Here is an 18,415-nt window from a genome sequence, read left to right as displayed (position 1 = left end):
AAACAGAATCCAGCAACACATTAAAAGGATCATACACCATGATCAAGTGGGATTTATCCCAGGGATGCAAGAATTCTTCAATATACACAAATCAATCAATATGATACACCATATTAACAAATGGAAGGAGAAAAACCATATGATCATCTCAATAGATGCAGAAAAAGATTTGACAAAATTCAACACCTATTTATGATAAAAACTCTCCAGAAAGTGGGCACAGAGGGAACCTACCTCAACATAATAAAGGCCGTACACGACAAATCCACAGCAAACATCATTCTCAATGGTGAAAACCTGAAAGCATTTCCTCTAAGATTAGGAACAAGACAAGGATGTCCACTCTCTCCACTATTATTCAACATAGTTTTGGAAGTCCTAGCCACAGCAATCAGAGAAGAAAATGAAATAAAAGGAATACAAATTGGAAAAGAAGAAGTAAAACTGTCACTGTTTGCAGATGACATGATACTATACATAGAGAATCCTAAAAATGCCACCAGAAAACTACTAGGGCTAATCAATGAATTTGGTAAAGTTGCAGGATACAAAATTAATGCCCAGAAATCTTGCATTCCTATACACTAATGATGAAAAATCTGAAAGAGAAATTATGGAAACACTCCCATTTACCATTGAAACAAAAAGAACAAAATACCTAGGAATAAACGTACCTAGGGAGACAAAAGACCTGTATGCAGAAAACTATAAGACACTGATGAAAGAAATTAAAGATGATACCAACAGATGGAGAGATATACCATGTTCTTGGATTGGAAGAATCAATATTGTGAAAATGATTATACTATCCAACGCAATCTACAGATTCAATGCAATCCTTTTCAAATTACCAATGGCATTTTTTACGGAACTAGAACAAATCGTCTTAAAATTTGTATGGAGACACAAAAGACCCCGAATAGCCAAAGCAGTCTTGAGGGAAAAAAACGGAGCTGGAGGAATCAGACTCCCTGACTTCAGACTATACTACAAAGCTACAGTAATCAAGAAAATATGGTACTGGCACAAAAACATAGATCAATGGAACAAGATAGAAAGCCCAGAGATAAACCCACGCACCTATGGTCAACTAATCTATGACAAAGGAGGCAAAGATATACAATGGAGAAAAGACAGTCTCTTCAATAAGTGGTGCTGGGAAAATTGGACAGCTACATGTAAAAGAATGAAATTAGAACACTTCCTAACACCATACACAAAAATAAACTCAAAATGGATTAAAGACCTAAATGTAAGGCCAGACACTATAAAACTCTTAGAGGAAAACATAGGAAGAACACTCTTTGACATAAATCACTGCAAGATCATTTTTGATCTACCTCCTAGAGTAATGGAAATAAAAACAAAAATAAACAAACGGGACATAATGAAACTTAAAAGCCTTTGCACAGCAAAGGAAACCATAAACAAGACGAAAAGACAACCCTCAGAATGGGAGAACGTATTTGCAAAGGAATCAACGGACAAAGGATTAATCTCCAAAATATATAAACAGCTCATGCAGCTCAATATTAAGAAAACAAACAACCCAATCCAAAAATGGGCAGAAGACCTAAATAGACATTTCTCCAAAGAAGACATACAGATGTCCAAGAAGCACATGAAAAGCTGTTCAACATCACTAATTATTAGAGAAATGCAAATCAAAACTACAATGAGGTATCACCTCACACCAGTTAGAATGGGCATCATCAGAAAATCTACAAACAACAAATGCTGGAGAAGGTGTGGAGAAAAGGGAACCCTCTTGCCCTGTTGGTGGGAAGGTAAATTGATACAGCCACTATGGAGAACAGTATGGAGGTTCCTTAAAAAACTAAAAATAGAATTTCCATATGATCCAGCAATCCCACTATTGGGCATATACCCAGAGAGCACCATAATTCAAAAAGACACATGCACCCCAATGTTCATTGCAGCACTATTTACAATAGTCAGGTCATGGAAGCAACCTATATGCCCATCAACAGATGAATGGATAAAGAAGTTGTGGTACATATATACAATGGAATATTACTCAGCCATAAAAAGGAACGAAACTGAGTCATTTGTTGAGACTTGGATGGACCTAGAGACTGTCATACAGAGTGAAGTAAGTCAGAAAGAGAAAAACAAATATCGTATATTAATGCATGTATGTGGAACCTAGAAAAATGGTACAGATGAACTGGTTTGCAGGGCAGAAGTTGAGACACAGATGTAGGGAACAAACGTAAAGACACCAAGGGGGGAAAACTGCGGTGGGGTGGGGATGGTGGTGTGCTGAATTGGTCGATTGGATTGACATGTATACACTGATGTGTATAAAATTGATGACTAATAAGAACCTGCCGTATAAACAAACAAACAAACAAAAAACAACTAATACTAAACTTTCTTTGGGTTATTTGTATGGAAATATGTTAATATAAATGTTTCAGACATTATATGAAATTTCTAAAAATTTTATATGTTCTGGTATAATGTTATAAGTCATAATTCTAGTTATTACTTTAAAATGTATATCTCAGAAATAACTAAATTTCCTTGTCAATTTTCTTATTATGAACTTTCATCAAATCTCTAACCGTGGTCATTTTAAAGTCTTTTGTCATTTACAGACAGTTCTGGGTGTACTCTGATGCTTTTGCAAAAATGTTCCTATAAAAGTGTTTCATCTTCAAGGATTTCATGGAAAAGACTCTGACAAGTACAGGTTTCTGGTAACTGACTATACTGCCGAACTGAATGAATAAGCATTTTCAGAACTCTAATGGAAAACTGATGGATTCATAAAAGTGCTAACAAAATATGAAGATGAAAAAAAAATTAATTGCATGGGACTGAGTGAACTGATGAGGATGATTATAATTTTTGTGACTTTCTTTTTGAATAAAAAAAATCCCACAAGGACTCAGAGGCAAAAATATACAAATCAAGTTTCACTGCAAAGTAAAGGAGCTGTTAACAGTGGAGGATTACTGGACTGAATGTCAATATTATGACCTAGTATGAGTGTGTTTCGTGTTTGGTAATTGCAATCATTGTTGCTTTTGTTGTGGTCATCCATTTACAATGCTTGGTGTCACTTTATTTATCTCTTGTAAAAATAAAGTACAGTGAGTGTGTGTAAAAAATAAAAGATTGAGAAATCCTGCTCTTTTTCTTTTAAGGCAGTTCCACTGAGATGGTAGTGATGGGTTGCTAGGCAACCCTGATTAAGCATCCCTTGGTGTTTCCACTTTGCCACCTACTAAGAGGTCATCCTATTTCATTCACCATCTCCCAGTCCCACTGTGCCCACAGGGATGTTAAGTGCTACAAAAATCCTTAATGAGGTAATGACAAGGGAGGTCCACTAAGGACTTTGGACCATCAAAAGAAAAGGACACCTCAAGCAGCAGGAAGAAAGTCTTGTTAACAATACATGTGTCAACAATACACCTTAAATATCTGTGGAATCCATCCACTTGCTACCCTGGCTCATCTGAAGGAGTGCAACAGTTTCCTAAATGGTCTCCCTGCATCTACGCTTGCCACCTGCAATCTGTTCTCCAAACAGCAGCCAGAATTTTGTTTTGAAAATGTAAGTCTGATCATATCACTCCTCTGCTTACAACCCTTCAGTCGTTCTCCATTATCCTTCTGATACAGTCAATGCTCCCCTTAGCATGACATCTAGCCCCTGCCTACTACTTCAGCCTTGTCTCGCCCCTTGCAATCTATGACCCTGCCATGATGATCAATTTCAGTTGTCTCCCAAGGAGATAACCTCTCTCTGTATCTCTCCTTTACCTCGATAACTTTTACTTAAACGTTCACTTCAGATACCGTATCCTCTGAGAAGTCTTCCCTAATCATCCTAGTTTGGGTTGGTTGCCCCTACTGTATGTGCTCAGGTTACCTACACCTTCTTAGCATCCATCAAATATATCTGGCTATTTCCTTCACTAGCCTGTAAGCTCTTCAGTGGCAGGGACTGTTTCCATCGTGTTCACTGTGCCTAGCTGAGTGTCTGGCACATAGTAAGTATCTTTTGAATTAATGAATGGATGGATAGTTCGTATTTTTCTCTGCTGGCTTCTGTTTGCTCTCTTGGCCCTCCTTGTTACTACTTGCCCCAAGCGCTGTGAGCCATTTAGATTACAAGATTTTGAAAGAATTGGGTCCCTCCTGCTCACTGAAACTTTAGGTCTAATCTGTCAGTGTCTGGTAGAAACTTCCATTTAACCCTTCCATTATGCACTGAGCCACCTGCAGTTGTGTAGATCAAGAACCTGGCAAAGGGACAGCCATGGGTGCCTTTGAGAGCCCCAGTCCTCATAAAGGCAAAGAAGGAGTGGCTTCCGGGAGCATGGGGAATGGCCATCCCAGCTGAGTTCCCTTACAAAGCGAGCCTCTGCTGCTCTCATTCTGGACACTAGAGTTGTACTGGGGGTGGAATTGCTGTGGCTTTCAGAAGCCCCTGACCTGGCACTACCTTTTTCCTTCAGGTTCCCATAAAATCTAATGTTGCAGAAACTCAAGAGTGAGCGGAAGTGCCCTGACTTAGTCCCTTGCTCTGTGGGGCTGGCCAATGAAGCTATTTAGTTCGGGGTGCATGCCTACATATTTTGCTTCTTGGCCAACGAGGCCAAGAAACGGTCCCCAACATAGAGAACAGACTTGTGGTTGCCAAAGGGGAGGTGGGGTGGGGAAGGGAAGGACTGGGAGTTTGGGATTAGCAGATGTAAACTGGTATATATAGAATGGATAAAAAACAAGGTCCTACTCTATAGCACAGGAAACTATATTCAATATCCTGTAATAAACCATAATGGAAAAGAATGTCAAAAGGAATATATATGTGTAACTGAATCACTTTGCTGTACAGCAGAGACTGACACAACATTGTAAATCAACTATACTTCAATAAAAATATATATACGTAAAAAGAAAAGGTCATCAAAATCTGATAAGGCATCAAATACTGCAACCCGCACCCCAAATCAAACCAAATCAAACAATCCTCCAACAAAGTCCATTTTTTCCATAAGAGAAAACGAAGTGATTCCTGGGAGCAGATGGATTGTGCTTGCTCACAGGAGGGGACTGGAGGAAGAAGTTCTCTCAGCAAGAATAAGGCATAAATTGCAGCATTTCCCTGAGTTAGAGGAGAATCTCCTTCTCGTGTGGCAGTGGCAATAAACAAGGGCAGGGTTCTTAGGTCTAAACTACTTTTCTGCCTCTGGCCTTCATACAAGGCCACTACTGCAGCTCCACCTGGTCCTGTAGCCCTCGCCTAATCCCAGTATGCCTCTCAGAGCCTCTTCAATACCCTTGTCCATTTAGGAAATACATTTACAGGCCTACCTCAGAGATATTGTGGGTTCGGTTCCAGATCACTGCAATAAAGCAGATATTGCAATAAAGCGAATCACACAAATCTTTTGGTTTCCCAGCGCATATAAAAGTTATGTTTACACTACACTGTAGTCTCTAGTAAGTGTGTAATAGCATTATGTCTAAAAAAACGTTGTGTATACCTTAATTAAAAAATACTTTTTGCTAAAAAAATGCTAAGCATCATCTGACAATGCAGAGTTGCCACAAACCTTCAAGTCGTTAAAAAACGCAGTATCTGCTATGTGCAATAAAGCGAAGTGCAATAAAAAGCAGTATGCTTGTATAGGAAGTGATCTCTGACAACTTCCCCTAGGACATTAGATCTTTTTTTTTTTTTTTTTTTTTTTTTTGCGGTACGCGGGCCTCTCTCTGCTGCGGCCTCTCCTACCGCGGAGCACAGGCTCCGGACGCGCAGGCCCAGCGGCCATGGCCCACGGGTCCAGCCGCTCCACGGCATGCGGGATCCTCCCGGACCGGGGTACGAACCCGCACCCCCCGCACCGGCAGGCGGACCCCCAACCACTGCCCCACCAGGGAAGCCCAGGACATTAGATCTTAATCTGAGTTTTGTCACTGTTTATCCCCAGAGGGCTTAGGACCACCTCAAAGGTTTCCTGGTGACTCAAAAATGATTGGAAACACCACCAGCTGCTTTAGGCCTAGGTCTACCACCCAGTTCTTTCCACCTAGACTCCTAATAATTATAACAATAGTTAACATTTATTGAGTGGTTATTATGTGGCAAACACTGTTCTCTGTGTTAATACATTATCTTATTTATTACTTGCAATAACCCTATGGAAGAGGTAATATTTCCATGTTACAGGTGAGGAGACTGAGACATTAAGGTCTTTACCTAAGATCACCATTAGTAAATGACAAGGTGGGGACTTAAATCAAAATCTACCTGACTCTATTCTGTTACTCTTAACCACTATTACCCCCACCCCCACCTCCCCACTATATAGCAAATTTGTAAATTAACTCTGGGTGTCTGGATTACCCCCTGTTTAAGTCCCCAGTAAAAATCTTCTTAAAAATAAACACTGGGGGATGGGCGATCACAGGGCCTGGTTTCCATCAATACAGAGCAAGAGGGAACATATTCACTGGAAGATCTGCAAAAGCTGTGTTGTTTTGGTTTCCCATTATTTCTCCATGGCCTAATACAGTGCCTGGTACATAGTACATGCTCAGTAAATATTTATTGAATGAATGAATGAGTTTGCTCCCTGATTTTCTCAGAGCCTTGCTGACTGTAAGGACATTGAGGTGACGACCTCTAAATTCCGCACATGAAGACATGAGGCAGGGAGAACCTAGGCCAAGTTCCATCAGCACAAATCTCTCTGCATAATCAAAATATCACCAGGCCCTAGGTGATCAGAGTCTACTGACTTTCATTGCTATTTGCTACCTCAAAGTTTTCTGACCCCAAAAGAAGGGACATTGTCTCTAGAGTTTTTTGTAATAGTATCCGATTTCCGACATAGCAAGAAACAGATGTCGGATTGTTTGATTGTTTCTTGTGGAGCATGACCTTGAGAAAGTCATTCTATCTCTCTGGGCTGCAATGCCCTCATCTGTACCATGAGGGAGTGGGACTTTCTACTTGCTAAGGGTCTTTTAATCTTGGACATGCTAGTATTTCCTGATGAAAGTCAAAGTAAGTCAGCACTGTCTCTACTCGTTCCCCAGCCAGACAGGGTCTGCAACCCCAGCCTCCACACTGTTGACAATGTTATTAGCAGTATGTTCTGGGGGAAGAGAATGCAGGCCACCTGCTCTTGCTCGATGGCTCTTCTCTACCTTAAATCCAAGGAAAATAGTCAGCAGGAGGGAACAGGGGATGAATGGGAAATGGGGAGCTCTATGGCAAGCAAGTTCCCTTGCATGTCTCTTCACCTTAGGCAAAGAGGCCCGGGAGCCAGAGCTCTGAGTTGTCATTGTGAGCACAGTGGTGATGCCTAGGCCCACCCGGGCAGGGGCAGCATCCATGTTGATCCAGAAGGAGACCCAGGACAGGATGACGATGAGTAGGCTGGGGATATACATCTGAATCAGGTAGTAGCCCATCTGTCGTTCCAGGTGAAACTTTACCTCGATGCAGGTGAATTTCCCTGCAAGGAAAGAGGTGAGGTATCAGGCCCCAGGTCCCCAGCCTGCAGCTGAGCCTGAGAGGCAGGACAAGGGCAGCTCTATTTCTGTGGGCCAGCCTCTGGGCACCTAACCTGCGCCAATAAATGAGCCTTTCGAAATGGCCCCAGGGAGCACCAGATGCATGTTTTGAGGAAACATGCAGAGAAACATGCAGAGAAGCCACTGGGGACTTGACCTCTTGCTCCCAGCACTTTAGTTGCCAGCAGAAGGCCTTCCCCGTGACATCACTGCAAGAGGATTAAGGGTGGGAGGGCTCCAGAGCCAGACTCTATGGGTTTGAATCCTGAACCTTCCACTCACTAGCTGTGTGACCTCAGGCAAAACACCTAAGCTTTTAAAGCTTCAGTTTCCTTGCCTGTAAAATAGAGTAACAACAATATCAACTCCATCACTGGGCAGTTGTAGGAATTAAATGAGATAATGTATTTGAGGTGTTGAGCACAGTAGGTAGCTGGTACTATTATCATGATTAACAAAATGAGCTTAGACTCCACTCAAATCTCAGCAGCCTAGCTTGTGCGTGCTGGGACCCTTGAAGCTCTCTGGCAATGATTCACTGAGGTAAACACCGCCTGTGTCTTAAGCACGTAAGAGCAGGATAGCAAACATCTGGAAACAATGTCTAACAGAGACCAGCTCTGGACAGCAGGCAGCGGGTTCCCAGAAAGCATCTGGCAGCAGCATTCTATTCCACCCACAAAAAGTGCATTGGCCCCAGGCACATGTGCCAATGCTCGCCTCCTCTGCCAGCCATCTTCATTTTACCCTGCTTTCCATCCCCAAGGCTAAGAAAACACTAGCTCAGAGCTTCTGGCAGCAGACGCTTAGGCTAACCAAAGCAAAAAACAGAGGATGTGTATATTATCATTTTATTCTGGCCTAGGCTTACTCTTAACAGGACTGTCTGATTCCTCAAGGTTAGTGATTTCATCAATGACTGATTATGGCTTTGACATGCTGTGTGATGCTGTGATCTCTTACTCTTCCCTGAGTCCACCCACCCTGGGCTTCTTGCCGTGACATGTTTTGGCTAGGTATCCATATTTTCTTTTCTTTCTTTCCTTCCTTCCTTCCTTTTTTTTTTTTTTTTTTGGTGATAGCAGTTTTGTTTTCAATGACAAAATTAACACTTGTTTAGCACAGAATGAAAGTGAGAAGTAGAGAAAGAATAATAATATTCATAAGCTTACATTTGTCAAGCCCCTACTAAGTGCCCTGACTTTATATAGTTTATCTCATTTAAATCCCATAGCAACTCTTTGGGGCAGGTCAAATTATTATTTCCCATTTTATGGGATACTGAGGCTCAAAGAGATTAAGTTATGTTGCTCAAGGGCACCCAACTAGTAAATGGTGCAGCCAGAATTCAAACTCAGCTCTATCTGACTCCAGAGTTCTTGCTCTTACCTGTTGTATCATACTGCTTTAGAAATGCCTAGTGCTATTTCCTTCCAGGGTTTTTAAACACATGCTTTTGGTTTGTTTCTTTCATCACAGTAGAATCATTCTGTGTATACAACTTTGAATCTTACCCTTTTCCACTTGAAGTTTCCCATGTTGATATAAGCACCTTGCAAGCATTCTTTTTAAATGTCTGGATAATATCCCACCAAGCAGATGCGCTATGTAATTTACTTAACTTCCACCCTATTGGCGGATATTTAGAGCAGTTCCAAGCTTTTGCTAGTATAAACAGTGATCCAGGAACCCTCTTGGGGTCTAAAGTCAATATGATATTTTGGAATATTTCCTCATAATAAATTCCAGGCAGTGGAATTCCTGGATCAACAGGTAGGGAAACAAATTTAGCTTCCAGACTAAAGTTTCTTAGCATGCCCCCTGGACCATCTGCATCAGAATCCTCAGGATGCTTGTTCAAACACAGATTTCTGGGCATCACTCCAAGCACATGTAATCAGAATCTCTGAGAGGCAGAACCCAGGAATCAATATTTTAACAGGCTCCCCAGGGAAATATGATGCACACCAAAATTTAAAACCCACCAGTCTATATACAAAATGCCAGTTTTTCCCCTAAAAAAGGTTATACCAATTTCCACTCACACCAGCATTTTCTAAATTCAGTGGCTCATTCATCTCCCCAGCTACCTGCACCTCCACATTCACACACAAATTCATAGGGCTGCACCCAAAGCATATCAGCACACCATTGGAGTGTGATCTCCCCTCTTCAGCTTGTGGCCTCTATCTCAGGGTCATAGCTCTTCACAGCCAAATTGCCAGGGGAAATGAGGAGCTAGCAGCGATTAGGGAAGCTGCAGGGGGCAGACGCTCAGGCTGGAAAACCAGCTCCTCTCCATTTCCTGGCATGCTTTTCACACCTGGGAAACCAAGCCAATTCATGAGAGTTGAGCAGTGGGGACAGTGGTAGGAGGTGTGGACGGTAAGCCAGCTGGTGACCTGAATTCTCTTCTCTCCTGGTTCAGTGAACTCACTGACTACTCCCAGATGTAGATTCCCCACTTTCCACGTGAAGTTGGCCCCAGGACAGGTGGAACACTCCTGCCACTCACTGGCACAGGACCATTTGTTCTGCAGCGTGTGATAGGGACAAGAACAAGGGCTTTGGCATTAGACAGATCTGGATTTGAATTCTAAATCAGCCATTTACTAGCTGTGTGACTTGGCCAACTGATTCAACTTCTTAGAACCTCAGTTTTCTCTTTCTGAGAAATGGGGCTGATCACCCCTACCATAATGAGATAAGTCATATGAAGCACTTAGCGCCACATCTGGTACAGATTGGACCTTCAGTAGAGGCTAGCTGCCTTGCCCCTTTCCCTCCCATCTGGAGGCCCTCTTGTGGCCCACAGCCAGTAAATATCTTGGATTTTTACCTGTGTTGTAGCGCTTGGTACAATAGCCTAGATCCTTCTCATCCCGCAAGGTAAACTGGGGCAGAGTCAACCCCTCAGCCACTTGGACAGCAGGAGAATCTTCCAGCCACTCAAACACGAGGTCATTCATGGTGTAGCCAACTGAAAGTGACAGAGATGGCAGAGGACTGCACAGTGTGGTGGCTGGACGGGGGCAGGGAGAGGGTTAGAACTGGCAGGAAAGAACAAATGAGGAATAAGGCCTGGGTTTTAGGAGTTTCATGCTCATCTTGGAAAGGAAAAGCATTCGGAAGAGGGTCAATTGCCTCATGGGCCCAGCCTAAGTGGGTAAATCAGAAAGATTCCTCTCCTACCTAGTTCTCAAGCTTTAGAAAGGCCCAAAGAGAAATTATTCTGGCAGACCTAGAAAGCACATCAAAAGGCTTGGAAAGATGTCAAGGAAACCAGCTGGGAACCTCCTGCCCCATCTCAAACCCAGGGGAGTAAGCATGTGTACTGACCACGTCTTGAGCTGAGCCAGCCTCAGAGCTGGGGCTTCTGCCACCTCACTCCAGGGAGGAAAGAGCTATTTATACCTTGCCAGTCATGCACGGGACAATGTGCATACCACAGACTTCCAGCCAGAGTCCTGACCTGGGGCAAATTGGGAGCTAACATTGAAAATGCCAAGTTGCTCACAGATAGCTAGTAGTTCGTGAAGGCTCTTGCCACGTAGGTGACTATACTCACAAGTTGGGTAGAAATGGGAGCAGAAACACCAAGCCTCACGGATGTCCAGTGTAGGGCCTTGGCCCAGAGTAGCTTTGTGACTTTGGGCAAGTCACTTCCCCTTCTGTAAAATGCTCCACCTACTTTTCAGAGGGGGTAATGAGGACCTGGATGTGAAGGTGGTTTATGAACTCTAAAAAGCTGACCACATAGGACATATTCTATCCATTACTGTTATTATATGTTGGAAACAGCCTGACAAGACTTCTTCTTTGAGGATCAAATGGATATCTCCTGATCTCACAGTCTCACTTGTCCAGGAGATGGCAAAGGAATGGACATGGGCGATGGTCCAGTCTTGCTATCCTTTAGCTTCTCTGCACTTAGGGCAGCCTCTGCAGGTTGGCACCCCCTGCCCTTGGTAGCCCTTGGCTGACCTTGCTATCCTGGGCACTGTCCTATGCCTAGAACTGTCCTCTCCCACCTCTCTACAAAAGCTATCTGTACATACTACTATATGTAAAATAGATAAACAACAAGGACCTACTGTGTAGCACAGGGAACTATATTCAATGTCTTGTAATAACCTATAATGGAAAAGGATCTGAAAAAGAATATATATATATATATATATATATATATATATATATATATATCCGAATTATTTTGCTGTACACTTGAAATTAACACAACATTGTAACTATACTTCAGTTAAAAAAATTATGTGTTCACAAGGAATCAGGGTTCAAAGACTCCCCCCTTCCCTGCCAACTCTGGATTTTTATAGGCATCTTGAATGTCTTAACTCAGGGGAAGTAAAGGTAGAATTACTTTAGGCACTGTGAGATGGAAATTATATCTGGACAGAGGAGGTACCCCTCAAATGACCCTCCATATCCAGCATAAGCACATTTGTATGTAAGGCTGGAGCCTTCCCATTCCCCGGCCCTGTGGGGCAGCCAGACCTGCCAATAGTGAAGGGATGGAAAAGCACACTGGGCTGAGTGTTAGCAAGCCCTGGCTTCTAGTCTCACCTGTGCCAAGAGCTCACTGTGTGTGCTTGGGGAAGTTCATCCCCACTCTGGGCTGCCCTTATGCTGTCTGGAATATCATGGCATGGGGTTAACTAGCTGGTATCTCAGGCCTCACTCTATGACTTTCTAGGGACACTTACAGCTCTCCAGCTGCATCGTGCAAGTCTGGATATCCATGGGGAAGTTCTTCAGGTCCATTGGGCAGGATAAAATGAGAGTCAGCCTGGCAGGGACAGTAAGAAAGAAGTTAGGCTGGCTTACTGGGCCTCAGCACAGCACAGGGAACCCTCCGCCCACCCCTCAGCCTCTACCCCTTGCCCCGAGTTCTCCTGGCTGTACGCCAGCTGCACCTGATGCTGTAGAGCACATTTCCATTCTTGAAGATGCGCAGCAACTTGTTGTCTGTGGTCACCGCATGAAAATTGGCCCCTTTCTCATTGGCAAAGAACAGATCTGGCTTCCAAATAGAGTCCAGCATGGAGGGATCGAGGTCCAGCGAGTCATCAGGATATTCTCGGTAGGCCAGGCGTGGGTCGTTCCACTGCTGCCGCAAGAAGACATTCACCCGGTAGTCCTGAAGAGAGATGGGCCCATCAGAGGCAGTGCTATTGCAGGGGCCTAGCAAGCCTACCTGGGCAGGAGGGCCATGAGGAGGAAATGCTGGGAGCACGTCTCAGGGGCAGTGGGCATTTTCCACTGTAGAAGGAGCCTGCTTTGGGCTGATATGGCAAAGAAGGGAAGGGAAAAGACATTTATTAAACACTTACTATGTGCCAGGCTCTCTGCTAAGTGCTTTCTTCATATGCATCATCTCATTTAAATCTCATGTCAATCCTGAGATGAGGGTGCTGTTAAGATCCCCATTTTACAGATGAGGAAACTGAGACAAAGAGAGATTTGAGTAACCTGCCTAAGAGATGGTAGAGTCAGGGTTTGAACGCAGGTTTATCTGATTTCCAAGCCTTGATGCTATGCATCAAGCTACCTGCCAAACTGGACCATCTGCTGCTTAGGCTAGTCTGCCTTTAGCCACTAAAACCCTGGGCTGGGGAAAGATAAACTCCCAGTGACCGACTTTGGACATCCCATGGCTTTAGCCATGACCCTGAAACAGGAAGAGGATGGCAGAGGGAGGAAAGTCTTGCTATCTGCTGGGCTTCACCCATTCACACCAGAGTGGAAGTGGGAGCAGGGCAATGCTTTACCATGGTAGTCTCGGTGATGGAGCTGAAACTGTTGATGAAGATGTTGCAGGTCACGTTCACAGGTGGGCCTAAGAGTAGCAAAGCACAGCCATATTGGCAGGGCATTCCAGGAATTTGGGAGAAATTTCCAAGACTCCCTCCCTGAGCTTGAGGTTAGGGTACTGCTGGGAGAAGGCAGTGCCTGGCACACAGGCCCATGGGTGATGGGGAGGGGACACTCCTTCTGAGCTGTGAGAGCCAGCCCTGTACCTCCAGCCTCCTGGCCCTGAGGTAGGCAATGGAGGCTAGCTCGGCAGTATGTCCCCAAAAGAAGTGGGGAGGGAAGGGTATTTTGTAGGATGAATGATTCTTACCTTTAAAATTGGGCCTAATCCTGGCATCATATCCAGATGTTCGCCCCATAAGCTTGTCCAGGAAATCAGAGGGGGACATGGGCTGGGACACCTTGGTCCCAGATTTGACTTCTTCTTTTGCCAAGGCCACCCTGGACAGGAGAGATAAAGAATTAATAACTGAGATCTGTTGTATTCTGCCTTTATCACAGACCCTCTCCTTCCTTGTTCCCTCCCCACTTTGGCTGATCTCTCCATCAGGCAGGAGGATTAGGAGATGGGTTTCTAGGTGCCCACTTGCAAAATGAGAAGTACAGAAACACATAAGCCAACACAGCAGCTCAATAGTTAGTCCTAGAAGATTGCTTTCACATATATTAGATCTTTTTGTCCTCAAAATTCTCAGCGTGATGGGGGTGAAAACTGTTATTTCCATCTTATAGGTGAGAAAACTGAGGCTTCCAAAGGAGTAATCTGTGAGACTGTAAATTGGTGCAGCCACTGTGGAAAACAATATGGAGTTCCCTCAAAATATTAAAAGTTGAACTATCTTATGATCCAGCAATTCTACTTCTGGGTATTTATCCAAAGGAAATGAGATCACTATGTTGAAAAAATATCTGCACCCTCCCATGTTCATAGCAGCATTATTTGCAATGGCCAAGACATGGAAATTACCCAAGTGTCCATCAACGGATGAATAGATAAAGAAGATGTGGTGTATATATACAATGGAATACTACTCAGCTATAGAAAAGAATGAAATAATGCCATTTGCAGCAACATGGATGGACTTGGAGGGTATTATGCTAAATGAAATAAGTCAGACAGAGAAAGACAAATACCATATGATCTCATATGTGGAATCTAACAAATGGATAGATAGATAGATAGATAGATAGATCGACCGTCCAAAAGAAAAGTGACTTGCCCAAAGTCTCACAGCTGGTGAGTGACACAGGGCCCAGGATCAGGACTTGAACCCAAGGCTGAGGTCTCATCCAGTATTCTCTTTCTGAGGGTGCCTTGAACATGCTCAAACAAGAGTGACAGAAATAATGTGGCTGTGGCAACGCTTTGTACATCTGGCCTAGCCAAGGATGGGAAGGGCTCAAGGGCAATTTACACCCCTGAGAGATAGTTTTAGTTGCTTGGCCTTCATGCTGATCCCTCAGGGGCTAGGACCCAGCTTCTGGAGAGGGCAGCTTGGCTTCTGGTGTCTGCTCCAGCAAGAAGCTATATTCTGAGCTGAACCTCAGTTCAGGGTTGTGGCAGCTACAGGCAGGTCATCTCACCTTGGCAATAAAAGAGGCAGGAAAGCAGGGCTCTAGAAGCATGGGAAAGCCTCCCAGTAAAGTGGCCATGCTGTGAAGGTCAACTCCCATCTTTTCTTCCTAAGAGCTTCATTTTGAGGAGGGGGCCAGTGTGCTTTGGCCTAGCCTAGAGGCCAGCCCCCTTCTCCCCTGACAAGTTTCCCTCTAAGAGCAGCAAAGTTCCTTCCATATGCCTGCTTGTCTGCTTAGCAGCCAATAGCTAGACTAGGGACCAGGAGCTCAGCAGGGGCTTGAGGGCAGGGGTGGGGCTCACACTGAGCTCAGGCTGGACTCCTGGCTGGGTCCTGTGCCCTCTGCTCCATCCTGCCATCATCACCAGAGCCAGCTCCCCTGCTGCCACTACTGCTGCTGCACTGCTGGGGCTGGGAGGTGGGGTGACTGCTGTCCTTCTGGGTCTGAGTCTCTTTTGAACCAGCGAGCTCCTCTTTCCCAGTAAATCTATGTACCTGCCAGTGACTGATAGAATAATACAAATAGCTGAGGCACCATGCTAAACACTATCTAGTATAGTTTTCACATCAATCTTCTCAATAATCACTCTTATTATCCTCCAGCTATAGTTGAGGAGTGCAAGATGGAGTGACTTGTTCATGATCATACAGTTCCTAAATGGTAAAGCCGAGATTCCAACCCAGAGCTATTGACTTCAAAACTAAGTCCATCTACCATAATACCATGATGCAAGCAGCCCAGGGCGGGCTGCCAAGCAACCAGAGTGGGGGAAGGTCAGTGACAGCCGCCGCACCCTGACCCTTAGAGTCTTACTTCCTTGAATCCCATGAGCAGGAGGGAGCTCTTACCCTGGGAACAGAGGCCACCTTGGCCCTGAGTGGGGGCGGCCAGAGCAGGTGGCCTAAGCAGGCTCTGAAAACCCAAGGAGGCGGGTGGTGGTGCTGGTGCAAGCAGAAGTGCGTGGCTTCACCATGGGACGTCCACACTGGCCAGGTGCTGCTGCTGGCTGCTTGTCACCTGCCTGCCGGGAGGCCACGTGGCCCTGCAGGTGGAGCAGCCAGACCCTTGCCACTGTCCTCAACCTCACTCTCATGTCACCTCTCCCACTAGCTCCAGCCCCAGGACCCTGGGACTGGCTGTGGGCTCAGCTGTCTTGGGCCCCAACCGCCGTGGCAGCCCCGCTTTTCCAGGTTACCTTGTCTGCAGACCTGAAAGCAGAGTCACTGTGTGCAACCTCTCCTTGCTCCCTTTCATTCCTGGAAATTTCCAAACACTGGCAGGACTAGGGAGGTTCCAGAGCTGGAAATCTTTCTCATGGAAGGCCTTGGGGTGGGGTAAGGGGAGAACGCTGATTCTGCTGCTGGGTACTTAAGTGACCTTGGCCAGGTCACTTGCCCTCTCTAGGCCTCAGTTTCCATAAATACAATGAAGGATTTGGTCTCAAGATTTCCTAAGGGCCTGCCTTGCTCCAATCACTCAAGTGGGAATGCTACCACCAAAGCTTGGGCCTTGAGGCAACTTCCCCTCCAGCAGGGCCAGCAAGCGTCAGCTGGGTGCCCCCTTCTGCCTGCATCCTCCTATCAACTCCAGCTGAGCTGCCATTGCACTTCGGGCTGCTTTTCGCTCTGAAGAAGTTTATCACTGCCCCCCCGCCCACTGCATCCCTGCCTGATTGCCCCCTAATGTGTCTGCCAGCAGTGAGGCAGGAGGCTCCTCAGAGGCAAGCAGATCTTGGTGTGCTCTTTGAACGAAGAGGAGGAGGACGATATTGCGGTGGCACTCACCTGCCTCCACCTTGGGAGGCATTCTTTTGACCAGTTCAGCCTAAGGCACAGCCATCTTTCCTCCTCAGCTCACCCTATCCACCTAGAATGGCTCCTGGTCTAATGAGAAAGTGAGAATGGGTAGGAGGCCATTTACAAGGAGCCCAAAGCATGTCTTGCCCCCAAGCCCAGGAAATGATGGCCACTTAGTGCCCCTCCAGGGACAGCGAGAAGACAGGTTCCCCCCTGGGCAGGGTAAGGTGACTGCAGAGGGCCAAGGTTTGTTCAGCCAACATCACTGTGATGTGTTTTTGGGAAAATCCTTACTCCTTGAAATCTCTTGGGTGAACAGCTGGCAGATGTTGGTGTCATTTTTAAGGATCTGAGGAACGTGTGGCCAAGCTGGTAGGGAGATAGGGTTGCATGACAGGACAGATGGCTTCTGTTCTGGGGCTCACTCCCTAGCCCCTACCCTGGCCCAGGAAAGTCTCACCCATGCAGAAGCCTTCCCACCTGCTCTGGAGCTTTGACATCCTTTATGAAAGTCTCCTGGGATCTGACTGGGGGAGGGTGTGTCCTCTCCTGGAGCCTTCCAGACTGTGGGCTTTTTGTAAACTTCAAGGAAACTGTGCCAGAGCCCCTGCTACCCCCGGCCAGTATTTGCATGCATCTCCTTCTTACCCCCACTCAGCTCACCTGAGGAGGACCTGCCCCGGCAGGGTCCAGAGGAGAAGGAAGGAGAGGGTTGCTGGAACAAGAGCTGTCATTCTGCGGGGACCCTGGAGTCCTTTCTCAGCCTGGCTGCCAAGGTGAGAGGGAGTATCTGGGCGGGAACGCCGAAAGTAGAGAGCCTTCTTCCTACTTGGGCCACTTGCATGGAACCCAAGGAGGGCCGGGCTAGGAGTTGCACGCTCTCTCCTCTTCTCTCTTCTCTGCCCTGTCCTTACCAGTCAGGGGCCAGAACTATTCCCCTGGAAGTGATTCTGACACAGATAACCTGTTCCTGCTCTGGCTCGCCTGGGGCTCCGGAGGGCCTCAGCCTGCCTGCTGGGGTGCTGAGGAAGATTCTTTTTGGGCAGCAATCACTCTCTAAACCCTGGAGAGTCTTGGAGGGGAGGGAAGAGGGAGACTGTAGGAAGATGTTTCCCTCCCTCCCGCCTCCCCCTGAGATGCACCCTTTGAAAGCGGCAATTTAAAGGCACAGTCGCCAGCAGCTGGAGTGGGGCTCCGAGAGCGAGCCTGTGTGCTGTGTGCTGGGGAGGAGCTTGGGCTGCCGCTGCAGCCTGGAGAGGGCCGGAGGTGTTCTGTCTAGCTTCTAACTGTCCAGCTGGAGGAGTGCATGCAGGCTGCCCTGATTCCCCAACCTCCCCAGCAGTTCCCCTTTTAGCCTGGAGCCAAGCTGTGACCGAACTCTAAAGGCTTAATGATTTTTGTAAGGGGGACAAAGACCTGAGAGGGTTTAGGGGAGCCAGTGGGTTTCCTCCAGCTGACAGCTTCAGGGATGAGAGGAGGTGAGGAGGAGGCCGAGGGCAGGGGTGGCTTTTCCTCAACCCTCTGGGTGGAGACACAAGGGATGTATAAGGCAGAGGAACTTCGGAGTTCTCCTATGTCTGCCTGCCTATCAGTCTGTCCATCTGTCTGTCTGCATGACCCATCTTCATCCTTGTAGCTGTGCATCCTCTTTC

General features: G+C 45.9%; 1 protein-coding gene across 1 annotated transcript in view; it reads right to left on the bottom strand.

The window, feature by feature from the left end:
- The window catches only part of LOC113615293 (glycine receptor subunit alpha-4), a 29,308-nt gene extending 11,376 nt beyond the window's left edge, over positions 1–17,932 (bottom strand). The window contains exons 1-7 of the mRNA XM_027097517.1: positions 17,427–17,932; positions 13,703–13,833; positions 13,350–13,417; positions 12,495–12,718; positions 12,285–12,367; positions 10,403–10,543; positions 7,291–7,505 (exon numbers count right to left, since the gene is read on the bottom strand). Coding sequence (XP_026953318.1) covers positions 7,291–7,505; positions 10,403–10,543; positions 12,285–12,367; positions 12,495–12,718; positions 13,350–13,417; positions 13,703–13,833; positions 17,427–17,497 — 933 coding nt within the window. The 5' untranslated portion in view covers positions 17,498–17,932. The remainder of the gene's footprint in view (positions 1–7,290; positions 7,506–10,402; positions 10,544–12,284; positions 12,368–12,494; positions 12,719–13,349; positions 13,418–13,702; positions 13,834–17,426) is intronic.
- Between the last annotated feature and the right edge of the window lie 483 nt (positions 17,933–18,415).

Source organism: Aethalodelphis obliquidens, unplaced genomic scaffold, assembly GCF_003676395.1.
Source record: "Aethalodelphis obliquidens isolate GAN/ISIS:26980383/991018 unplaced genomic scaffold, ASM367639v1 scaffold114, whole genome shotgun sequence".
Taxonomy (NCBI): Eukaryota; Metazoa; Chordata; class Mammalia; order Artiodactyla; family Delphinidae; genus Aethalodelphis; species Aethalodelphis obliquidens.
This window is presented reverse-complemented; position numbering and strand designations above follow the sequence as displayed.